The 26,736-nt window shown below is 38.5% G+C and overlaps 1 protein-coding gene and 1 long non-coding RNA gene across 5 annotated transcripts in view; one reads left to right on the top strand and one right to left on the bottom strand.

The window, feature by feature from the left end:
• LOC6620583 (laccase-1) overlaps positions 1–7,782 on the bottom strand; it is a 33,812-nt gene extending 26,030 nt beyond the window's left edge. For 2 of the 3 annotated variants that reach the window (XM_032714555.1, XM_032714554.1), the window contains exons 1-2: positions 7,458–7,782; positions 872–1,343 (exon numbers count right to left, since the gene is read on the bottom strand). In XM_032714555.1, the coding sequence (XP_032570446.1) occupies positions 872–1,343; positions 7,458–7,587 (602 nt within the window). In that variant the 5' untranslated portion in view covers positions 7,588–7,782. The remainder of the gene's footprint in view (positions 1–871; positions 1,344–7,457) is intronic. The other variant, XM_002044748.2, reaches the window with a different exon arrangement.
• Positions 1–11,998, top strand: part of LOC116800342 — a 30,409-nt gene extending 18,411 nt beyond the window's left edge. The window contains exons 1-2 of one of the 2 annotated variants that reach the window (XR_004361271.1): positions 7,793–8,325; positions 11,832–11,998. This is a non-coding gene — a long non-coding RNA (uncharacterized LOC116800342). Of the gene's footprint in view, positions 1–7,792; positions 8,326–11,831 lie in introns of those variants that run through there. The other variant, XR_004361272.1, reaches the window with a different exon arrangement.
• Positions 11,999–26,736: the final 14,738 nt, after the last annotated feature.

Below are 26,736 nucleotides of genomic sequence, written 5' to 3'. Positions count from 1 at the left end.
TGGAGCCACCTCTAGAGCCACGCCGAAAAAATCGTGTGCCAAAAAATTGTATGGCGTTACGCATATTGTTATTCTAGTGTCTTTGCTTGTATTATGTCTTTGGTAACACCTTAAGCACAAATAAATATTCATATTAAATTAAACCCAAACACTTTAGCGTTCAAACCTACTGGACAACAGTCGAAGTATAAGGAGACTTAAAAGATCTCACCCATTAGACCTTCCCACGGAAGAAACCAACTGAATTTACCACTATTCATATCCCAGCCCTTTCCCCAATGCTATACTAAAGACACACAGTTTCTCTCAGTTCCCCGTTACACAGCTAGTGTGAATGCGAACGCGAAATTTCATATCGATAGATACTGGGGAATAAAATGCGAAAAAATTTGAAAACGGTTCAAAAGTTTGGGCGTGGCCAGTTTGGCGGCTTTAGGGCGCTAACGCGTGGCAAAAAGTTTTTGCAAAATCGATAGAAATTTACACGAGTAATAAGATTATGAAAAAATGTCGAAAAAAAGTTCAAAAATTTTGACGTGGCAGTTTTGGGCGGTTTTAGGGCTTTGGAGTAAGCGTGGCATATATATATAATATCAACAAACTTGCGCTGCGCCTATGTCTCTAGAATCTGTATGCTGAATGCTCAACCTTCTAGCTTTTATAGTTCCTGAGATTTTAACGTTCATATGGAGAGACGTATATGATCGACTCGGCTATTGATCTGGTTATCTGGTTATACCAGATTCGTTGAAAAGTATTTGATATATATATATATATATATAGAATCTGGTATAACCTTTCAATCAACGAGTAACGGGTATAAAAACTGCCTAATAAAATAGGAAAAAATTTTGGAATTTTAAATACTTACGCTCCTAATACTGTGTAGTATTCCAACGTAAAATGATAGTAGCAAATTCTCGGAGGCTCTCCTTCGCGACAAGCGCGTGCACATTCATCAGGAGCAGATAGCGCAGGATTTCGCCGCAACTCAGCAGTTGCACTAGTAGAGAAATCTAAGTGGCGAAATGGAGATTTTGGGTTGGGTTCGACGACGGTTCCTGTGATCTTATTAGCTGGATAACGTGCAGAAGTCGGTAGACTCCCGCGTGAGTTCAGGTACCCGCTTCCAGCGGTTAGGGCTGGCTTAGTACCAGCTCCAGTCCCAAGGCTATTGCTATTTAATGGAGCGGGCCCAGAGTGGCTTCCACCTATAGACGGGTGAGTCTGCACAAGGCCGTGTGTTGCCGAAAAAAAAGGTGAATCAAATGGAGTTGAACTACTAGGAGTGGCCACATGTTGCTGCCAGAAGGACCCCATTGGTGTAAGATCTGGTTGATTTTCTGTTTTAAATGAAATAAATTAAAAAAATATATAACAATATAATTTTGTCTCGATTTAGCTTATCATTATACCTATTACTCGTACAGTAAAAAGGTATACTGGATTCGTTAAAAAATATGTAACATGTAGAAGGAAGCGGTATAAAGTATAAGTATTAAGTATAAGTATAAAGTACTCGACTATAGCATTTTCTCTTGTTTTTTTTTTTTTTTTTTTTTTTTTATCACCGAATGCCGTTCTGCATCGTTCAGGGCTGTTTAATTTATATAAAAGTAATTTAATGTAAAATGCCACGTATATACACTTATTACAATTAAAATAAAAGTGGACCGGGACCTCTGACTAGAGAGCACAGGAACTCATAGTCATTTCTCAATGAAATTCTCAATGTTATTAAATTAACTAGGACTAACTAGGATATTAGCAAGGTTGTATTTGCTGAGGAGTTTAAGCTTGTTTATCAGTAGTTCATAACCAAACGAATCAATGACTTTGCTGCAGTCAAATCAGTTTGCATTAAGAATTGGAAGGCTAGGAACATAAAGGTTAACCAGGGAGATTACAGTACAATCAATAAAGTTAACCGTGTTACCAAGGTTAAACTGTGGATCTAAAACTGGTGTTGTAGCTGATCAATGATTAATTTTCGAACAGCCTCTGACATGATATATAGTGAAAATTTCTTCATTCTCGGTGTCGGAAAACCTGCATTGCTCAATGAACTTTTTGAATAACAATGTAAATTGAACTCTTAACAAACCTTCAAAAAATATGAGAGTACAGATAGACACCTTAATTTCACGGAGGCTTTCAAAACGCTACTTTCGGCTATGAGGGACGGATTACAGTATTATTATTGATTATAGCCTACGTGCTTATGCTGAGTATGTAGTGGGGGAGTCGAAGTTACTGAAACACATTTAACTTACAGCAGTATAGGATGTCATCGACATCATTGCTGCTTAAAAAAGATTTATGGAGATTTGGAAAGAGATTTGTGCAGATCTGAAGAGAAGTTTGATGAAAATCCTCCGGAACGGATCATCAAGTAGGGTGTGTGACACATGCACTATATAAATCGAATATGAAATCGAAGTCCAATAACATCTGACATTCACTTTGGGTCCCGAGTGATCAGTCGATAAGACGATAAATCATTTTGATTTGCTCGATGCATGGGATCCAGAAAACAGATGGAAGATTAAAATCGCGTAATAGTATCACCAGTGAATGCGGAGATAAGATGGATGGCAAAGAAATGCTGGCGAAAGATGAATGATTACAGCATGAAGGGCGAAGCGAGGAAAAAATTTGCGAATAGAGAGGAATATTTTTACGGATGGTGACTCAATGTAAACAACGGAGATTTTTAAAGAGAACAGCAAGAAGAAAGCCATTAAACGCCTAAATATTCCGTTTAACTTTAATGTCATCAATATTGATGATGACGGCATAAGCGTAGATAACATGTGGTATTAGTTAGTGTCCGAGGGATTGCAAGAGGCACGTCTAGAAGTGAAGCTGAAGTTATTGGGTCTCTAACTTATCTATGTGGCATTGAAGTAAAATGAATTATTCTATTATGAAAGGAGTTTAAAACGGTTGATCAACGTCACAATTGAAGCACCTGGAATACAAATAAGCGGTGACACCATTCTCTATGATCTGCGAAGAGTGCACCGGCATTATATAATTGAGTTCAGCTTTTCGGTAAGTGATCGGTTGCACGTCTCGCTCAATCTCGATGACTGTTCTCGCACTTCTTCAGTCTGGCAGCACGCACCGTCCTTTACTTGATCTGCGTCTGATCGACTATCCCAAAACAAATATACTTCAACATATAGGAAAGTTTTATGCAATACTATAGACCATATATACTTTATGGTCGCAAATTCTTTCACTAGGATGCAAACCTTTGACTGAAATAGCTGATACTTTGCAGTGCAAGTATCGCTTGTAATTACTGAAATCATTATAGTTTTTTTTCCGAAAGGGACTTTCTTAAAGTTTTATTTTTGAAACTCTGCTGAAGATTTCTATAGCATGGGTAAGCAAAGAAACAAAAATATTTTATCAAGTTTTAGATCTTTTCAATACAGATTTTATGTTATATGTAGAAATGTCCCTTCGCATTTAGTATTGTAATTGTAAAAACAAAAGCTTCATTTAAAGCAACACGTCGCCATGTAAATCCCACCAGAAAAGTACATAGCGAAAAACCAATCTCGCCAGCTTGGATCTTGAAAGTATAGACTATGTACATACATATGTATGTACTGTTTAATCAATCGATTTCAATACAGTCCTGTTTATCTGTTAACTTTTTCTGATCTTGGAATCCCATTAAGGTGGAGAGCTCCGAAATAAGCACTCATGTCCGTGCATGAAATTTTATTGTTAATATTTTAATAAATATTCTATATACGCAAGATTCGTTTTTCTAGCTCAGCTTTTTGTTTGAATATTCTCGCCAAAGAAGTCCACAAGCAACAAAATTATTAGCTTTTTGTCTGTTGTCGTCAACTAGTTTTTCTGTTCCATTTCGTTGGGCTCCAAAGACAGCTTCATACATGGTATAAACATTTCACACAGTTAAAAATTTTTGTACACATACATATGTATGTATATGAATTACAGACACAGTTTAAAGTAAACCAGAAAACTGGCTCCTCAACTTAGTCTTGTTTTGTGAGTTATTTTGTGTTGTATTTGGTCCGCAATTTCTAGCCGTAATAGACTTAAAAATCAATGGGAAATCTAAATACAACTATACATGCAACCATATTTAAAATAAATTTAAATAAATAATTCGAGAATCATTTTTATGGTAATAAAATTACAAATTTTGTTTGAAAATTTGTTCAAATATAAACTTAAGATTGTTGCTAAATTTGTTAAATAACACTAGCTTTACCGAAAAATACTTTAGAAAGACCGGTTTTCTGATTTTCGAAATATTTACGATATAAACAAGGTATAGAGTTTTGATTTAAATTAAGTTTTTTTAATCGTACAATTCAAAAAACGGTCTGGATATGGATATACGGATATGGTCATTTTGAAATAATTCATATATTACCATATTTATTTATTTTGCTTGGAGGGGTGAAATCAAAGACATTAGAACAATTATTTTAGTGTCTTTGGTCATATGGGCGTTTTTAAAAATGGATGTGGATATATGAAACGGGTTAGAGACAGTAAAAAAGATATATGTACTGCTGAAAAAGAAATTGCATTTCTAAAAACTCTTTAAAAAGGTATCACAAAAATGTGTCACTCTGTATTGATACATTTTAAGTTTTTTATACAATATATTTTGTACGCTAGTGTAATCAATTACGTTATTTCGAAACATTTGCACTAGCGGACATACATATTTATATAGTATACATACGTACATTCATATGTCTGTAGGTATATATTGGGACTGTATAAATGCAATCGGAAACCAGTCCCACATTCCGTACGTGTCACATATGTATGTTAGTCTGTTAGTTTGTATTCATGGAAATAGAGAGATGACTAGCATTCGTTTACCTAACAATTTTATCATTTTTTCAGCCACAATAACATTACAAAAAAAGTGTGTTGATTAAAAGAAGCATTTCTGTTTTGCAAGTTGAAGTTTAGTAATGTAATACCATTGTATTGTCTTTAACATTAAATAAATATGTTCGGATCCCCGTACATACATACACGAATTTTCAGTTTAAAGTCACCTTGAATCAGTTATAATTTAAGGCTGCACCATTTAATACCCCTTGCAGACCGGTTTTAAGCTTAATAAATTTGTATTTTGATGTTGCATTCATTTCAAATAAGACATTTGTATTTATTGGTTAAGGACCACTTAGAAAAATGTTAATTAAGGAAGATGCTAAATTATACTATAATGTATGTATATTCAAATCATATCTGCACATACTTGAATTATCAAAAAACGAGTGCATCGACTATCAAATACCCGTTTATCCGTTAGAAAATTTCAAAATAATAACGTATGCATGTATTCCTAAAATATCACTACCAGCTAGGAAAGAGTGAAATCTGACAGCAATATACATGATCTACTGATATTATGGCTTCTAGATATGTTTAAATCGCGTACGTCGACAAGTTCTTTGGTCAGCTATGAGATAGAGCGAGGCTCAAATGGATGGAGGACATTGTTTGTCAAGGTAACTTGGATAATTGCCAAGAAACCCAAGAAACTTCATCGCCCCTACCACAAATAAATAAGAGTCTATTAGTAAGTGCAAAGTGGGCAAAGAAAGATATAATTGACAGAAAAATAATTTATAATAAGTAAAAACAGCATTAAATATATATAAATATAAATATATATTTATTTAAAAATAACTTTCAAATAATGAGTTTTAATGACGTAGCCTAATGCTAGACTTTCCCTTTCCCTTAGGAAGGTACATGTAGTTTTGAAGAAGGGTCAAAGATTCGATCAGCTCCCTGGGCTAAATTGTGGACATATTGTTACTAATATTGGATTTGAACACCTAACAAGCTTGTTTATGTATGGCATAAATCACTAGCACAGCTATTAAAAGATGTGTAGATTAAAATTCATATTATAATTTCGGTTGAGCGCCAAAAAAGTTTTTTCAAGTGTGATTTCGATATCACTTTTTTTAACTTGTGTATATTCTAGATCGAAAAGTAATAGATTATTTTTGTTAATTAAATTTAAATTAAATTACAATCGAGTACAAAAAACTATGGAATGTGTTTTAAGAGATCAAAATAATAAAATGATGGAAATGGCGACCTCCTAACGATCGTACGTAAATACTTATCTGCTGATCAAATATTTTCCACGAAAAGTGCAAAAAAACCATTTTTAAGACTACCTCAAAATAGTTAAACACCATTCGTAAAGTCTAAGAATTCACATTTTTTTTCTCAGCTTTAAAATTTACAAATAACCCTTACTAAATTGTCTGACAAAAGAAATCACTAGTATTTATATAATGGCCTGAAATTGATTGCCAACGACTGCCAATGTTGTATATCATTATTTATGGTGGTTGCTAAATTCTTTTAGTTTTGTAGTTAGAAACTATTAGCAAAGAACTTAATACGTTTTTTTAATGCTTTCCAATTTAAGACCGAAATAAATAAATCCTGTTGTGTTACTTTAATCTTACAGAGTTTTCTTTCCATCGGGGTTTCAACGATTTAATAGTTTGAAACTTGTTGAATTGTTCGCACTTTCATAATTTTTTGGGAGCAGCATGCTAACATCTGACAAGGTCAGCGATTCAGCAAATAAAAAGTTGAAGAAATACCATTATCAGTAAAATTAAAAAAGTATAACATTATTGCGCAAAGTAAGTGGTAGTCGAAACCAGAGTAGGCCTATGAAGGCTAAATATTTTTCTTTATTTATAAATTTGCTTACTTTTATATATATTGATGAAAAAAACTATTTAAATAAAAAAAGTTTTAATGAATAACAAAAATGTAGTCAGATACAAGCGAAATTTTGTCGTGTACGAAAAATAGAAAAGAGTGATAGTATTGTAGCTTGTTTGTTTCAAACAAATTAAGTGTAGCCATCATAGCCATTTTCCATTCCATCCCGTCGAATGGGAAAATTTGGAAAGTACGTTTATCTATATACACTGGGTCCAATATCGCGCCAGTTATCTAAACTTGCAGGCTTGCTCTGCTGCTCTTTCTCCTAAACCATTTAATTATACTTCAGTTTGAATATTTATTCCCTTTCACTTTATCCACATATGTATGTAATTAATTGTGTAGAATTTTACTATTCTATTTCGTGTAGGTGTAGGTTGAATAAGTAAAGACGGTATTTATGTGTTGATATGTTTTGATCCCTATCATATATGGATGGCCAACTAATCAACATATAATTTTAATATATGATCTTATGAACACGATAACGGAAAGCAAGATCTATCCCCCAAATCTTTGGAACACCCCTTCGAAATATAGACATGTTTAGGAGTATACGAGTATATATGCATTGGACCTAAATAAAAATTTGAATGATAGGAATAAGTACTGTCAAAAATCACAAAATGATATTTCAAGACTTGTTAGGTGAGAAAATTACCAAGACGGGATTTCCTTACCTTTCTTAGGTTGATTTTGCTGTGAGTTGGCAACACGTACTGCAAATACTTCAGGAAAATTGGAAAATGCACTCCATATCAGGAACGAAATTAAAGTTTGGTAAAATCCGTTAAGATCCATGGCTTTCATAGTCGTATGAATGGCGTATAATTTGATTTTTCACTATTCTTGTTGTATTTTTATAAATTCCTTTGAGCAATTTAACTATACTTTGGGTGGATGTTCACAACATAAGACTATATATTTTTAAAGTATGTGTACTAAGCAATAGCAACACCACCTGAATTGATTACAGCTTAATGAAGTACGAGCAACGCGTTTAAGCACCAAACTGAAGCGGTAGCTACATACGTACGACTATATAAAATGTTTAAGTAGAAAAGTTACTGCAAAACGAGCTTACGAATGAGCCAGGGAAAGGAATGGCTCAGTGAATCATGACATGGCTCAGAGAGCGCAAGAAATTGCAGCAGCCAACTTGATCACGATCTCAGAGCAAGTTGGTCGAGTCTAGAGCTACCGCAATCTCACAAAAGCTTTACCAAAGCATAGAAAAAGAAAATGAAAAGAAATATAACGGATCTTTATTGTATTGTTGTTGCTTAAGTCAAATGAAGGGAATGTTTTAAAGTTCAGACAAATAGATCTCAAAAAAATGAATACTAAAGTGCTGTGTTGAGATTTTTGCATGTAGCTTTTACTTTTACTCATTAAATGCTTACATATGTATAGGGCACCTGCAAAAAGTCAGCACATATACGCAGATTCTTAAACACGTTTTAATATACATGATTAAACTATTACTACTAATATAAACAAAAGACATGTGTACAAAAATCAATTGAAAAGAATTGACGAAACTAAAAGGTATGCAAAACATGACTACAAACATAAAATGCTAAACATAATAGTGCAACGAAAGTGTACATAGAATATTAAAACTAGTTAGTCGGTGGAGATGACTGCATGTTCCATTTTTTTTTATGAAAATATGCATGAACTAATTATAGTTTATGCAAAATGTATTAGGAGAAACAAGATATAATTGTTTATTTAAAGTAAGGACAATTTATTTATACAACAAAATATAGTGTATGCTCATCAAAAAGGAACCAAAAATAAATATCGAAAAGCGTTTTAAACCTAATAACAGCTCTTTAAAATTATAAACAAGAAAGGTAACATATTTCGTTATATTTTGTCTTGATAATTCCAATAGTTAGATCGCTTTCGTCCCGACTTCTAAAGTATATAAATAATAAGATAAGAATATATAGAAAATAGAAGAGGAAGTAAATAGATTTAGAACTATACATAATATACGATACTAAATATATGAATGTATGCGCTGCAAACTGTTGAGTGAAATGAATATCTTTCTGCAAGACTTTCAGATACCCCTTGCTTAGCAAGGAGGAGTCCGTTATTTTACAATTTCAGTGTTTACGAAAACTTGAAGCGTAGGTACAATATACAATAAGAATATAATACCAACAGGTTCAACGTAAGTACAAGGCAATTATGGGGTAATGTTGTTTTTCGTATGTTTTATTTAAAGATAGAGGTGCAAATCGACGCAAAGTAGCGTATTAAATATTTAAAATCATTAACTAATTTTTTTCTGGTACTTGGTCGTCAGATGTCGCCACTTTGGAAATATTTTAGTTATTTTTTATAAGCTATTTAAATTTATTTTTTTTGCATCAATTAATTAAATATTTAATCAATTAAGTAATAGAATATTAAATAAGGAAACTTAAAAAATGGCTAAATGAAATGCTGCTTGGTTGGCGAAATTTACAATTAATATAGTCCAAGCTTCTTTGTCACTGTGAAGCATAAAATTGGTGTGTACATGAATTATATATTGAAAACAATGAAAAATTGGATTAGCAAAGTTGTTCGTGTGAGGATAATGAACGAAGAACAGCTTTACATGAAATCGTATCGTAGTAGCACTTAAAGAATCTTCAGTGATACAGGTCGTTCTAGTTTTGTGCGTGCCGAATGTATCGCATGCAGGACGTATCCTGCAAGAAGCCCTGGCTGGCATATTCCGGTTGAGGCAGATTAGGAGTTACGAGTAGTCGGTGACAGACTTTTCGATCCATCAACAATTTTAACTGCGTACGGAAAATGGTGGTACGCAAATGGTGGTTTGTTTCCTATAATAGGCATTTACGGGAAAACAGAAGAAACTGTTCCTAATCATATGTATCTATAATACACGGATATGCGGGGAACAAATACCTTTACTTATACCCTTATGGCTTTATTTTATATTGTTATAGGCGTTCGTGTGCCGTTTAATTGACATAAAAGTAAGTTAATGTAAAATGCCAAAGACTCTAGAATAACAAGATGCGTAACGGCCATACATTGGTTTGGCACTATTCAGCCACTTTTTTGGTGTCGGCCAAAATTGGTCTCTGTCCGCTCGCTTACGCTGAGAGCGTAAGAAATCTAAAAATAGAATTTGCTTGCTTGTGTGAGTAAAAACAATAGAAGAGAACGTGTGTATATGTGCGTACTTGTGCTAGAAGACGATTTTCGGGACGAAATCAATTCTGATCGATGAAACGAATTTACATGTTTGGAGTTTTGGCCAATTTCGTAGAAATATGATGAACTGAATTAATAATTAAAAAAAATCGCCGCTCGAATCCGTTTACATATTTATATTTATTTATTTTTATTTTATTTATATTATGTTATGTTAATTAATGATGTGTAATATATGTAATAATCGGTACCCAGGGAACACCACGGGGAGGCCATTACAATTGTAATGGGGTCCTATATTTATTAGACCTATTTCTTCCCACCCAAAAGTGCGCGCTTTTTAAAAATATCAGATTCGATAGACCAAAAAAAAAGTCATATGACTTTAAAAATATACTAAATAATGAAACCAAATACAAAGGAAATTAAATAACTTAAAAAAAAAAAATTTTAAAAATAAATTAAATTTTCCAAAAAAAGGCATTAAAATGAGATATAAATATTTCATAAAAATAATACGTAGTAGAAAATACAAATTTATAAAATAAATAATAATATGAAAACTATTTATTGCAAAATACATATCTAGAGGCACGAAGTGCGGACACAAGCACTCAACAATCATTGCCTTATTAATTTTTCACACGTCTACTATACGTTCTACTATAAAGTTATTTTTAAAATTTATTTTGTGATATTATGATTCGGCTATTACTATTTCTAAGCTATATTTAAATAATAATAACGACAAGGCAATGCAAAATTAGAATTTTTCACATGGTGATAAAAAATAATATAGATTTAAAGTCAACGAACTTCTGAGGAGAAGGGCATATTTTGTCAAATTTAGAATGCATGAGCATACGTGTGCACACATACAGTTGTTTGCTATTACTGCATGCATAGAAAAGAGCTGTTCGCTGTAACGCCCTCCGCTCTCTCTTTCTCGAACAAAAATTCGAGAGAGCCTGGAGCCACCTCTAGAGCCACGGCGAAAAAATCGTGTGCCAAAAATTCGTATGGCGTTACGCATCTTGTTATTCTAGTGTCTTTGCTTCCACTTATTAGAATTAAGCATCTTGTTGGCGGGCACCAAATTTTAAATTGATTTAAGTCGTTAATAAAGAGTCCAAATAATACCGCACCAAGATAACTGACTTGAGAACACCGTAACTCACAGTCATATGAGAACATATTATTAAATTGTACTACGATTCGGTAAGTAGACGCGTATTCATATTAGCAAGGTCGTATAAATTAAGAAGTTGCGATAACTGACGAAAGACATATGCGCAGTATCTTAAAGCTCAAAGGGCACTTTCATTAAACATAGTTTAGGTATTTTATAATACCAGGTTTTAACCTCTCCCTTTTTTAAAACGGCTGCAAACAGACTTTTTAAGTTTATGGTCAGTCAAGATCCCATTGCTAGATCCAAATGACTTTTAAATGGCAAAACCGTTAATAACCACGTGGTTGACCCTGGCTCTGGGCCGCACAAAGGACCTAACCCGTCACCACCACCACCGATGCCGATTAAGTACCAACATTCCAGACACGATCATTATTCCCACTATTATTATCATTCTTATTATTTGTATCTTGTTAATATTACGTTAAGCACTAGACTAAGGACACGGAGTCCATTACGTATTTTTTAGAACAAGAAGTCCCGCAGGAGAAGTGTAATTTAAAATAGACTAAGCTGAAATCATCGTATTAGTATTTCGATAGACAAGAACCAACCCGAACCGGTTCCGATCTATCGATAATAATATCGTTCGACAGGCCCAGAGAACGACAATAGTGCGATAGCTCTAGCATCACTACCTTTTCAACCGTTGCATTTGGCTCTCTCTCTTTCGTTTCAGCCAGTGAGGGCAGACGTATTTTTCCGTGGAACTCGGAGCGAGTAGCAAGCCACGGGTTCCGCAGTGTACCCGCGACCGCGTGAATCGGGCTACGCCACGCCAACACCTACAGGGCAGCAGCCTGGGAAAAACAATACCTTTTGAATAAAGAAATACTGAGAATATTATCCACCGCATTTTTTGTTCCAAACTGCATTTCCCCTTCTCCTCTTTTTCATCCCTTTTTATTAAGCTATCTCGCATAGCCTCCGATATCAATCGGACCAGAAGCCTTCCCAGTAGCCTCCGAAATCAACCATAGCAGTAACCCCTGCGTGTATCAGTTTGGGAGGGCCCTAGTCCCGGCGCCCAACCCCGCGACCACTTGAGTCCCGCTCATGTCTCCCGAGACACTCACCGATCGCAAAGTTATGGGTACGCACCACTCGGTGCGACCCTTACCCGCCATGGGACCCATGCACCTAATTATACCGCTGCCACTTGCCAAGCAGGGCGATCCGCCGCCACCAGTGGCGTATTGATAAAATTCAGCTGAAAACTTTTTTGACACCTCTGACACGATGGATTATAAGTGTTGCGAGCGCCGCACCCATAGCAGAACACCTTTAGGGAAGGAGAATACAAGGTAACTTAAAATCCGACTTAGAAGATGAACAGGGAAACCAAATAAATCAAGTTTTCTTACTAGAAGAGAATGATTAACAGAGTCAAATGCATTACTAAAGTCAGTGTAGATAAAATCAGCTTATAGATTATTTTTGAAGGCCTGTATGACGAAGGAAATTAGCTCCAAAAGCTTCTCTGCGTTACAATAAACCGTTCTTATATAATTGACATACAAAGGGTGCTGCAAGAAAGGATTGATAGCATTTTCAAAAAGCTTTGGAATAGCATGCATCCAATTTGATATCTTTTTAACGAAAAGGAATCGCAAAGAGATAAGGTAAAGTGTTTCAGTAGAGGCTTGCACAAGGCTTCCGGCCATAATCTGAGTACATAACCAGGGATTCCGTCGGGATCTGGCAAAAAGACAGGCTTCACACGCTAAAGACCGTAAAGAAGTGACCTTTCGTTTAGAGTGGGACAATATATATATGTCGGAGCACAATTATTATTTTCCATTTCACGCAGCGAGTTTCGAATTAATTTGTGTCACTCACTTCTTCTCCGTGCTAACCTTCGAACCACACTCGGCGACAGCGACCACACGCTGCCGCCGCGCTGAAACGGGAGATGCCAAAGCTACAAAAATACAGCCGACCAATAGCAACGCAGTATGCAATAATGCAATATGATGAAATACCAATGATTTCCCCAAAATGATGAAATTACTATTCTTCTTGGAATATTCTAACACATAATGCAATATGATGAAATACCATTGATTTCCCAAAATGATGGAATTACTATTCTTGTGAAATATTCTAGCACAGACACTAGCTTATGCGCCGACATATATATATAAATATATATATAAATATATTTATATATAAATACGACTTCGATACTGCATAAGAGTATGGCTGTTCGGAATCGGGCAACGTGGAATATTTTGTTTGAAAAACTTGGCAAATAGTTCGGCTATTGCCTGATCCGATGTTACAGTAGTATTTTCAAAAAATGCAATCGTAAGAAAGTGTTTTGCACTTATAAAACTGTTTTGGATCCTGTGCGAACTGAAACTTACAATGGTTTAAATAGTTTTTGTAACACTATGAATAAGGAAGGTACAATTTATCCGAGCACTTAAATATTTACTAAGGATAGACTGGGAACCGGTATAATCCTATCTTTACTATTTATACCAGCTATAAAACAAAACAGAATGCTATAGTCGAATTCCCCGATTATTATTATTACTCAGCTGGTGTGAATGCGACCGCGAAATTTCATAATTTCTTTGGGATATCGATAGATATTGGGGAACAGCTTAAGAAAAAATTTAAAAATTGTTAAAAAGTGTGGGCGTGACCGGTTCGGCGGCTTAAGGGCGTGGCAAAAAGTTTTTTAGCAAATCGATAGAAATATACAACACTAATAAAATTATAAAAAAAATTTCGAAAAATGCTTCAGAAGTGTGGGCGTGGCAGTTTTGTGCCGTTTGTGAGCGTTTGAGTGGGCGTGGCAAAATGGGTCAAACAACTTGCTCTGCGTCTTTGTCTTCAAGGAAATCACGAATCTTGTGGGTGCACATTCATATCTATACAAAATTTAAAATTTTTGTGTGCTCACTAGACACTAGTGGTAGCTATGCAAAAGGAATGTAGAATAGATAGGGAGTTTCTCTCAGTGTACACCCCAAGATGTCAGTGGGGGTGATAATTGCCCCCCCTGCCATGGCCAACGCGATTCCAAATTTATTCTGCATTGGCCTCTTTTATACAATTGGTCTTATTTATAGGTTAGATTATTCAATTGAGTACTTCTTCGTCTAGTTAAATTGCACAGTGAAAAAGAAAACTTGTAAAGCGTTAGCTCAATGAAACGGGATCTGGTCGGCGTTACATATCGGTTTTACAAAATCCTCTAACGCCAGGTTCTGGCCAAAACCCCGAGTGCACGTTGTCGCCAAACTGCTGCCAGACGCCAAGCAACCGCTCAGGTCGAGAATAAGAATCGGAAAGAGGAAGTCTTCCATCTTCGATTCACCATGTGATCGCTCTCTAGAGATGTACTACGGAAAATTTTATAGCGTTAAAGCTAATGAAAGCCTGCCTTTCTGATTAGTGTGCTGCAAAAAAGAGTATTGGATACCGTCGTTAATTGTCGCTAGGTCTGGCTTTACTGTCCGTTACATACATACTGAGTAGGAAACCTCTCGCGATCTTAAGTTATAGCGCTCTCGACTCTTGGTATCCTGCCGTTTTGCAAGATCAACAGCCTGTCAAACATCCTGATCAACATCCTGTCAAATGCCACACCTCTATCTTGCAACACCTGCAACTAGCTCAACAAGGCATATGTTCCTCCCGATGTGACCATGTGGTGGCCAATTACCATATAGTATGGCGAGCTTAACGCATAACAAAACAGATGCTGCTTAGATTCGCATCCCAGTCATTTTCCCTAGCATCAACATACGAGCGAATTGCTGTTTTGATTGATCGGTTCACTTGCTCTGACGCGTTTGCTTGCCGTGAATTTGTGTTAACTTGTCTATAATACGAAACAGCTGTGTTCTAAACTGGAATCCATTATCCGATACTATAGTCTCAGGAACTCCGCATAAATTTTTTTTTTGTTTTTTTTTTACTTTGCTTTTTTTTTATTTATTGAATCTTCTTGTATAAGAACTAACAATAAGTTTAAAAATCTTAATAACAAGTATAACAAGTATTTTTTGAACAGTTGTATTATTTTTCCAACTGTTCTATGATTAAACGGCCCTAATAATTTATTCGCTGGGTTGGTAGGTCCTTTCGCCGGAGACGGGAACGGCTGCTGAGCTGGATTAGACCTCGCGCTAGGTGGTTGGGGTGCGTGTAAAGCTTGCTATGGTATTTTTCCTTAAGTTCCGTGATTGCGTTGGTAACTGATGGGATATTTAAGTCTCTTTGCATGTTTTCACTCCGAACGTACCACGGTGCCCCAGTGATGGTTCTCAGGATCTTTGATTGTGCTCGCTGTATGATGTCAATATTGCTGTTGCTGGCATTGCCCCATAACTGTGAGCCATAGGTCCAGATAGGTTTCAATATAGAATTGTAGAGCAAGACCTTGTGATCTAGGCTGAGCGGAGAACCAGAGTTGATGAGCCAGTGTAAGTTGTTGGCTTTGAGTTTAAGTTTTGTTTTTTTGGCTTCAATGTGCCTGCGCCATGTGAGTCTTCTGTCAAGGTGTACTCCTAGGTACGCTACCTCATCTGCTTTCGGGAGTGGTATGTTGTTCAACAAGAGCGGAGGACAGTCTTGTCTGTTTAGCGTAAACGTCACGTGCTTGCATTTTTGCTCGTTTACTTTTATTCGCCAGTCAGAGAGCCACTTCTCAATGTCGATGAGTTACAGTGCCAACTGTGCTGTAGCTTGGATAGGGGACCTTGAACGGCTAAGGATAGCTGTATCGTCGGCAAATGTGGATACTGTTAAGCGACTATTTGTAGGGATGTCGGCTGTATAGATGAGGTTTAAGGTTGGCCCAAGAACGCTGCCTTGGGGGACTCCAGCCTCAATTGTATGATCAGTGGAAGTGGCAGTGTTGCACCGCACTGTAAACTTTCTGTCATAGAGGTAAGACTTTAGAAGTTTGTGTGTGCTTTCGGGTAGGGATGTTTTAATTTTAAACATTAGGCCGTCGAGCCAGACTCTGTCGAATGCTTGGGATACGTCTAAAAATACTGCTGTGCAGCATTCGCGATATTCAAATGCAGTTCTTATTTCCGCTGTAATACGATTCACCTGTTCAATGGTTCCATGGCTTTCGCGAAATCCAAATTGGTGGGCTGGGATTATATTGTGGTATATCAGATGTTGATTAAGTCGGATCAGCAGGCATTTTTCGAATAGTTTCGAAATACATGAGAGTAGACTTATTGGTCTGTAAGATGAAGCGACTGTGTGGTTCTTACCAGGTTTTGGAATCATTATGATAATCGACCTCTTCCATCGTTGTGGGAAGTAACCAAGTTTGGTGATGGCATTAAAGAGCTTGGTTATGTAGCGAACTGCAGAATGTGGCAGCTGGATGATCATTACCGGTGTTATAAGGTCGCAGCCGGGGGATTTTTTCGGGCTGAGATTGGCTTTGATTATTTTAGATACTCCTTTAGGACGAAACACAATTGGGGTGTGTTGCTGGTGGCGGTTTACGGGATAGGACGGTAGCGCGAATGTGCTAGTAGCCTGGTTTGGCGTGAACACATTTTGTAGGTGAGCGGCAAATGTGGTGGCTCTGTCTTCATCACTACGGGCCCAACCACCTGAGGAATTCCTTATCGGCAAAACGGTTTCAGTCGGTGGGCGAAGAGTTGAGTGGGATCGCCACAGTGACTTTTGTTTTGTGACTGTTGGTGTGAGTTGCTCTATGTATCGGGGCTGATCGTCGTCCTCTTCTTGTTTCAGAGCGTTGGCCAGTTTCCGTGTGGCTACTTTTAGCTTTTGTTTTGCAGTTGGGGATCTGGAAGATTGCCATTCTCTGCGTAAGCGTCGTTTTCGAGTTGCTCGATTTGTACGTTGGTCTTTTTTGAATTAATTGTATTATTTGTTATTTTGGGTGTTGCAGTAAGAGCTGCTGCAGTAAGGATGGATTGCAATGCACACGTGCAGCTCTCTATATCAGATTCAGTATTGAGTTTTGGGCTTAGCTTAATATGTGAACTTATATATTTTTTATACCTGAGCCAGTTTGTTTTGTGAGAAGTCAATCTGAATGGTGGTTTCACGTTTTCTGCGTACCGGCGGAGGTGAATTAGTACAGGCGAGTGATCACATGACAGATCCGGAAGACATTCAGCTGTAACCAAACTGCGGGAAATATTTTTCGTAACTGCGAAGTCGATCAGGTCAAGCAGCTTATTGAGGTCTGATGGCCAGTATGTAGGACTCCCGGGGGAAACATGGTCAAGTTTATTAGTGGCTTTTATTATAGTCTTATAAAGCTGTTTTCCTTTTGGGTTCACAAGTTGCGATCCCCAGTGAGTATGTTTAGCGTTGTAGTCGCCTGTTGCAATTAAGTGTGGCCCTAGTGCTTGGAAGAAATCCAGGAATTGAGCTTCTAATACTGTGAAAGTGTAAGGAGAGTGTTGTCATCCAGCTGAATGTTGATAGATGTGGCCTGAAGATTATTTTTCGCAAATTCTTTGTAAAAGTGGTGCTTCATACGGTTCCTTATGAGTATGGCGGTGCCACCGTGTGCTTTTCCGTCGGGATGATTTGTACCGTAGAAATGGTAGTCTCTTATTTGAAAATTGTATTTGCTTGTGAGATGAGTTTCCGTAAGAAGCATTACGTCGATATGCTGCTCATGTAGGAATTGAGCTAGCTCAAGTTTGCGCTGTGAAACGCCATTGGCGTTCCACGTAGCTATGCGTAAGGTAGCCATTATTTATTTGATTGTTGGGCTACAAGCATTTGTATCAAAAGGTTTTGATTACGCATCATGTCTTGAATGGTGGTCTTCATAAATGTCATAAATTCCATCATGCTCTGTTGTAAGGCTTGCATCATAGCTTCAGTTTTTGTTTCCTGCTGCGCAGCTGGGTTATAGTTTTGTTGTGTGTCTAATTTTGTGTGCACTTCATGTGGAGTTCGGGAATTTTGGGTTGGAGGCGTCATACCTCATTTTAAAACGTTTGCAAATGTTGTGTTGTTAGTGTTGGATGTAGGCCAGGGAGCGAAACTTGCTGCTTTCGAGAAAATTACTTCAGGATTTGTCTCTGATGGTATCAGCGTAGCTGTTCCTTGGTGTGCCCGCGCCGTGTTCATTCTTTTGTGAAGACGGATTTTCAGCTCTTTGTAGATTGGACAGCCTCTGTAGTTTGCTGTGTGATTGCCCCCACGTTATTGCATTTTTTCTCGCATGCATTTTTTTTGTTAGTTTGACACTGTTTGGAGTCGTAAAGATCTCCACAGACTACGCACACCGGGCGAAGTGTACAATACGACCTCGTGTGGTCATACTCTTGGCAGTTTGTACATTGTACAGGAGCGTTACGTTTGTGCGGCTCTTCTACCGTGATCCTACGGAGCAGAAGGAGCTGGAGTTTGTAAATTGGGTGAACCTCGTTTTTTCTAGGAGGCTTGTTTTCTGGTTCAAGCTCAATCTTGAAGAGTGGTTGGGGCTGCCTGTTTCTGTTTTTGATATTGAACACGCTTTTGGCGTAAAATCCCTTTTCCTTTAGCGCCTCAGTTATCTCTTCGGGCGTAACATCAGACTCAATGCCCTTCAGGACTACTTGCAGGCCCTTACTGCTTTTAAGCTGGTAAGTGTAGAAGCCTATTTTTTGTGCGGTAAAATAGTTTGTGACTTTTCTGTAGTTGTCCTCCGTTTTCGTCTGAAGTTTGATTTCATTGATAGTACCTCTTACGAGGGGAATTATTTTCCAATAAGGCCAATCAAAGTATTTACAAAACCGCTTGTGCTCTTCTCGCGAATGTATATTGGCGGAGGTTTTGTTTTCTTCGGTTCGATATCAACGGATCCCAGCGGCACGACCTCAGCGGTATCTACCAGCAAGGCAAATCTGTTGGTATTTGCAGGGGCTACATTTTTGATCAAGGTAGAGTGGTCGCGTGTATTTTTCGGCTTGTTTTCTAGATCTGAATTTTCCGGGCTGAGCTTTCGCTTTATTGTAATGTAGCGGTCCATTCCAGTCTGCCAGGTCGACCCAGCTTTTTTGTTTACGTTTTCGTTTTGTTTTGCTGGTAGTGCAGCAGTACCGTTTATTGCTTGCGGTTTTGCTTTCGCTGACTCAGTCAGAGCGTGAGCGGGTGCAGCCGATGACGAGGTAGAGCGGGCTGTCGGTCTATCTCCAGCTGTTGTTGTTGGAGGTAGCGGGGCTTCTGTCGGAGCTAAGAGAGCGGGAGAGCAGGAGCGCGCTCTTTCTTGATTTGTTGGTAGAAGAAGGTTTCTTGGGTTATAGGTTATTGACAGCTCGATGTCTGCGTTTGGTGTTGTCTGTGAGACGTAGGAGAAGTATGCGTTGTTGCGTTGAATTGAGAGCCGGCGTTCGTCTTGCTCGCGCTGACGCTGAGCGCGAGTGTCGTTCTGACTCATAGTTTTATAATTTAAGATAACAAATCACTATATATTTAAGCGATCTTGCATCGCATAGAGCGTCTCTTTCGCTTTCCGATTTTTTATTTAGTTTACTTTATTTGGCGTTCACTTCACTCAAAACAACCGATTTTGTGCGGAGCTCGATAAAAACGTCTTCACACTTCGGCGGTCACCGCGAGCTCCGCATAAATGAGATAACTCTTCCTTTAGATGCTATACTATTACAGACGACTCCATATTCTGGTCAGCCTTTACAAAAACAAACTTTGAAAAGTGGTCTACCACTATAAACATTGCGATATTACGTATGGGCTTAAATATTCTGGACTTCGAAAATGTTCGGACGCGACATCTACTAACAATCCATGAGAAGCCTCAATACATGCTAGTTCGTCTTCGTTGACACTGGAAAAGGCATCTGGAACAACGTTAAGCGATCCTCGGCGGTTTTCTATTTCAAATGTGAACGCTTGCAACTTAAGATCCCACCCCGCCAGACGGGAAGGTCTGTTTGAGCCATCAGCCACTTGAGAGGAGAATGGTCTGGGACAATGGTAAAACGGCCCTCTATGTATGAACGAAACCTCTTAACACGTATTATTGCTGCAAGATTATCTTGAGGGATAACCGAATAGATTCTTTGTGTCTTATTGAACTTTTTGGAGACGAAAGCGATCGGGTATTAGGCGACCACCTCTTACACAACTTTTGCTGGCATCGCAGTGGATATAGAAAGGCTTCAAAAAATCGGGACTTCTAAGGACTGCTGAACATAGATTGCGTTTCAGCTCCATAATTGAGCGACGTTCCTCTTCGCTCATTGAAAATATTCGTTTGGTTTTTAGCAAGTCGGTTAAGGGTGCAGATATGGTTGCGAAGTTGTCAATAAATTTGCGGTACCAGCCCGCGAATCCCAGAACGCTTCTTAAACTTTTTAGAGTTCTTGGCAACGGAAACTTTTCAATTGCCGACCATTTTTCTGGGTCTGTGCGAATCACGCCCTCACCCATCTTAACTTCCTGCACCCAGAACATACTTTTTTTGGGCATTTATTGTAAGTTCAGCTGCTCGCATGCAATCATAGACCGTCTATAGATGTCTTATATGAGCATCAAATCTCTCAGACACGAACAATAAATCATCAAGGTATATGAAAACTTCATTTCGTAGCGACGGTGGAATTACTTTATCCATAAGAAGCGACATTGTTTGTCCATTAAATAAGCCGAACGGCATTACCTTGAATTGGTAAAGTGGTCGTCCTGGAACCGCTAAAACCCGTTTTATGTCTGGATTCTGGGTCTAACAGAGCTGCCAAAACGCGTCCCTAAAATCTACTACTTATGTAGATCGCTTTTGGCAACCGACTAAGGATACCGTCAATCTGCGGAAGCGGATATGCGTCTTTGACAGTCACCGTGTTCACTTTCCGGTTGTCGAGGCAGAGCCTAACTGTTCTGGTTTTTAGCCAAGACAACTGGCGAAGACCATGCGCTGCCAGACTCCTCTATAACTTCGAGCAGCAGCATTCGGTCGACTTCACCATAAATCAGTCTTTCCACGGCTGGTGACACTGGAAAGTGACGTTGCTTTATGGGCTTAGCATCTCTCACATCGATCTGATGTGAAAGAAGGCTTGTCCTTTCCAACCCAGGGAGTGCAAACGACGGGAATTGATCCACGACTCCTTATAAGGTTTTCTTCTAATCCACGGTGAGGTTGTGAGCATTAAGCTCAGAAATATCAATAGCAATAAGTCCAAGAGCCTTCAGAAATCAACGCCTAAGTAGAGGTTCTGTCTTAATGAAGGGACAAAATATAAATTTATATGCTTTATTGACCCTTGTACTCTATGTCTGTATATAATTTACCTACTATATCTAGCTTGTTTCCATCCGCCATCGAAATATTATGAAATATTCTCTTGTGAATGGACGCTGGTCCACGCATGAATTATGCAGAGCGTTTAAGTCTTTTGTTACCTTCCAAAACCGTTAAAGCCTTCTTGTGTTTCGTGATTTGTTTATATTTCGTGGATTGTTAGATTTAACAATTAAAATTTAAATTTTTTACTAACACTAACTCTTCGATGCCATCCCACTGCGAAGAAATCCCCAGAAGTATTGCGTGCACCACTTCGGACTAATGTTGCTGGTGTTCAGTGTTCGTCTCTCCTGCGCAAATTTCGCCCTAATATTTCTATCAAAGATTTTTCTTCTAATGGACCGTCAGACAATCAGTCAACTGAACCACCGATTCGTAAAAGGATTTTAAAACTTTCATTTCCCTTTTCTTTGCAATCACTAATATAAGGATTTATGATATTGCCATCATTTCTTTCAAACAATGCACTTGCGTTTCCACACAAGACTGTGTAATTTCCTCCAAGACTTTGAGTCTTGAGTCAAAGCCTCACCCTGTGTATAAAATTACCTTTTCTTATTCTTCCCGTCACACCGCGAATGAAGTTCTTCCTGGGCTCTATGAAAATATGCTTCTGGAGCTCTGGATACCAAATTGGATTGCATCAACATAGACAATTTTTCGGTTAACTGCGTTAATAAGTCATTTTGCATTCCCCTAAGTGCATCTAGCACCTGGCCTAATAGCTCTTCTCGCCCACTAGGGCACACAACTGTGATGATCCATCCCTTATTCGTTATCAGAGTGGTCTAGTACCATTATAATAGAACCTATAATCTGTTCTAAGTTGTTTCAACCCAATGATGTGATCCGAAATAGCAGTTTCTCCGTTCCGGTTAGAGCTCTATTCTACGCTACTTTCTCTGAATTCACTTAGTTGTAGACGCAAATAAAACCAAACCAAAAAAATATAAAATAACACTATATCAAGCCATGCAAACAGTTTCCTCGCGTGCGCAAATACACGAAAAATATATCTTCTAAACATTTAAGTCCATGTTTAACCGAACTCTTGTTTCGACCAATTGCTTTATTTTTATGTGAGAGAGTCGTAGAAGAAAAAGGGAAATTAAAGACGCAATGATAACTTTGGCAAGCGCGGCCAACCATGTGGTCTAGTCACGACACACACGCGATTGTAGATCCAAGCACCCTGCCTTCACAATTCATCATCGCTACCGAATTTATTGCTTCTCGACCACGGCGAGGCTTATGTAATCAGCACCATCTCGCTATATATATATATATGTCGGGTTAAGAATATCAGGGGCCTCGCCGTCCGTCCGTCCATATCAGCGTCGCTCATTTCTCTTTTCACTATATAATTTTATGCAGCTGTGCGCAGTCAACGAGTCCACTTGCGTCTGCTTTGGCTTCTCCACGATTAATGCCCTCACTCCAGTTTCGTGCAGCCTGCTTTGTCTCTTCTCAATTTTTGGCATTCCCTTTTCATTATATCGTTTTCCCTTTCTAACCAAGCAGCGCAAGTGGCCACGTTCAGCAACAGCTCTATCGCTCTCGTTTTTGCAAAATCCCGTTCATAGATAATTCATCTATTCATCCTCACACATTGACAATAAATAGGAACACGCATAATAGCAAAGGGAACTTGGAGAAGAAGTAAACAGCGACTACACGCATACTCATTATTTTCGCCACGACACGGCCATTCTGACATTTACACGTCCTCGTGTAAGCTTTTGATACCGAGATACCAAGATATCAAGATCACATACTTTCATCACTATTCAATAACATTTAATTTCATTAGTTTGACTTTATTAGGCGTATTTCTTAAATCTTAATTCTGTGAAGAAACAAAACAGCTTTTATTTCATTGTTGCTGGGATAACTTATTCTATTTTCATATTCAGTTCCATTGATCAGTAATACATCAGCTTACAACTCATCTTAACATTATCATTTATCGATTTCTATATATTGATCTTTCGCCAGTTCACACACACTTGATTATTAATTCAATCCAAACTCATCGTCTCTCCTGGACGGATAACTCACAATTCATCGTCTCACCTGACGGATAACTCACAATTCATCGTCTCACCTAGACGAATAACTCACAATTCATCGTCTCACCTAGACGGATATCTCTCGTTCACAAAAGAACTCATTGGCGGGCTTTTCTTTTCATTCAACTGTTTCTATATTTCAGCTATTGCTCTACATTCTCGTTTAACTCATTCGGAATTTCTGCATCCGGCATTTTACGTATATCTTCATGGCAATACTTGAACGATCGGTTACTCGTCAACGACTTTAGTGTATACCTGTCACCCTCTAATACTTCAGTCACTAAAAACGGTCCTCTGAATTTCGGATCTAACTTAGTTTGGTGTCTTTCTTCATTCCTCAATAGCACATAGTCACCTACGTTGTGTTTGTCAACGGCTGCCCTACTGCTATCAAATCGGGATTTGTCGTAAGACGCTAAGGAATTCATATTTTCTGTCGCATGAGCTCTAACAGTTTTAAATGGTCATTCTATTTATTAAGGTTTCAAAAGGAATCGTTCAGTAATTCCTCTGAACTTAACCTAATGTGTGATAAAGATAAATGAGACCAAGTGGTATCTTAATTATAAAGTACAAAAGAAAATGTAATATGTTATGTTATCCTCCGGGTAAGGAGATCGCTGGGGTGTACCCTCTTCAGTCTTCGGAGGGAGATGGGATCAGCTAGGATAGTTGCTAGTTGGTTCGGGTGGGCTATAAGCCTGTCGGCATAACGGCTGCTGTGGAAATTAATCTGATCCCCAAGAAGGGTAACATTCAGATCTCTTTCGATGAATATGTTCGTCACGTACCAGGGGAGCCCAGATGCGTGACGTGCAGCTCTCGACTGGACCACACGGAGCCTATTAAGCTGGTATTTGGCGGCAGTTCCCCACACCTGGATGGCATAACTCCACGTTGGAGCGAGAATGGCTTTGATTAAAAGAGCCTTAGAGCTCATTTGAAGTTTGCTGGAGTGGAAGAGCCAGTCGAGCTTTTTTAGCTTCGCCAGTGACTTAGATCTGACCGACGTGATGTGGGCCCTCCAGGTCAGTCTCCGATCTAGATGAACTCCTAGGTAGCAGTGCGAACTAGCATTGGTGATAGGGCTTCCATCGAAGGTCAGATCAGTGCAGGTTCCGGGTCGCAGGGAAAAAGTTACACAGGCTGACTTTGAGGAGTTAATGGCCACATTCCATTTGGCAGTCCATTTTTCGATTGCGTGCAGCCATTCCTGGACAGCGTTAGAGGCAGATTGCAGTGAAGGATGAGACGCCAGCATGGCAGTGTCATCGGCGTAAGTGGCCAGAAGCAGCTGAGCCGGGGGGAGCTCTAACAGTTGCCAAATCTATTTCACATTCGGTCTCACATGGGGGAACTAATCCAAGGGGTCGAGCCTGTTTACCAATTAACATTTCTAACGGACTTGCCTGAGTGGCACGAGAAATTGTACAATTCAGTGCAAGTTGGACTTCGCCAAGTGCGTCCTGCCACGATCGTTGACTTGATTCTACTACTGACAACAAATTTTTCAGTGTTTCCATCACCCGTTCCACTTGCCCATTTGCACGGCTCATTCCCGTAGCAATCAAGTGAAGTACAACTTTCTGCGATTCACAAAACTCTGAAAACTTAGAGCTAGTAAAACATCTACCCTGGTCGGCGATGATGCGATCTGGCACTCCAAATAAGGATATGGAAGATTTCATAGCATTAACACAGCTTTCGGCATCTATCTTTAAGGTGTGATACAGATAAACAAACTTTGTATAGGCATCGATCTGAACAATGACATACTCCTTCAAATCGCTCTTGCCACTTAATTTCCCCGTTATATCTATGTGGATGGTGTGCCACGGTATACTTGTCTTCGGAATGGAATGAAGTTCCGCCTGAACCTTCCCGGAAGATGATTTCACTGATCTACAAGTTATGCAGCTTGAAACAAATTTTCGAACATACTTGTTCATTTTAGCGAACCAATAATACTGGTACACTTTATCAAGTGTCTTTTGCCACCCTAAATGCATTATCGACTCGTGTACCTGGTTAATTACTGACCATTTGAAAGCTCTGGGTACAACTGGTAAATAACTTGTTCTACCTCGTCTTTGGACCTTGCGATATAATACACCTTTTCGCAAATCATACGTTTTGGCCAAGTTTTCGGCCAATTCATCTGACTCCAATTTGTTAACAATTTCTATTATCTCAAGGTCTAACCGTTGCTCAGCAAGAAGCCAAGTACTTGAAATTTCAGACAGATTTACTCGTTTTTCGGGAATCTTGTTTATTGACAAAATGTCTTCGGGTGATAAAGGATTTCTTGATAGGAAATCCACATGAGCCATACGCTTACACTCTCTATACTGAATTTCGAAATTAAACGATTGTAAGAAGGCCCACCAGCGGTGAACTCTGGGGGTTAAATCTATTTTTGTGCGAGAAGCTTTTAATGAATTGCAGTCTGTATAGACAACGAACTGTATAGACAACGAACGAACGAAATTAGGTAATGGCGAAAATGTTTAACGGCATTTACCACTGCCAAGGTTTCCAGCTCGTAGGAGTGATATCTAGATTCAACAGAGGTAGTTGTTTTGCTGAAGTATTCGATTACATGGGGCTTACTTTCTATACGGTGCAAAAGTATCGCTCCATATCCACAGGCACTTGCATCACTGTGCAACTCAATAGGATATTGCTTGTCGAAGATTACCAGAACAGGCTCATTTGTGAGGATCGTCACAACTTTAAGTCTGATCTCTTCCAGCTCAGCGCTCCATGTAGTCTTGCCGCTACCAGACGAAAGTGAATACAATGGTTTCATAAGTTGGGAGAATCCAGGCACGAATTTGCGAAAGTAAGAGGCCAACGCCGGAGACAGTTTGAGGAGGAGGCAAGGAGCTTCGGGAGAATTTCTCCCGCTCGCACTTCATAGCCCAAATACTGAACCGTTGTTTTGAGAAAACTGCATTTAGCAAGGTTAAAGGTAAAACCAGCCTTTGTAAGAACATTCAAAACAGTTTTTAACCTTTCCAAAGCCAATTCCTTGGTTGGCGATACTACCATTATATCGTCCATGTAAACGATTACAAAAGAGATAGCAAGGTCACCAAGTGCATTTATGACTGCGCGCTGCAAAACAGATGGCGCATTTTTGAGGCCAAAAGGCATTGTAAGAAATTCAAATTGGCTGTCTGGGGTCACAAATGCAGTATATTCCACGGATTCAGGGTGAATCGGGATTTGGTGGA

This window comes from Drosophila sechellia, chromosome 2R (assembly GCF_004382195.2).
Source record: "Drosophila sechellia strain sech25 chromosome 2R, ASM438219v1, whole genome shotgun sequence".
Taxonomy (NCBI): domain Eukaryota; kingdom Metazoa; phylum Arthropoda; class Insecta; order Diptera; family Drosophilidae; genus Drosophila; species Drosophila sechellia.
Note: the sequence above shows the minus strand (reverse complement) of the source record. Positions and strands in the feature narration are given on the sequence as shown.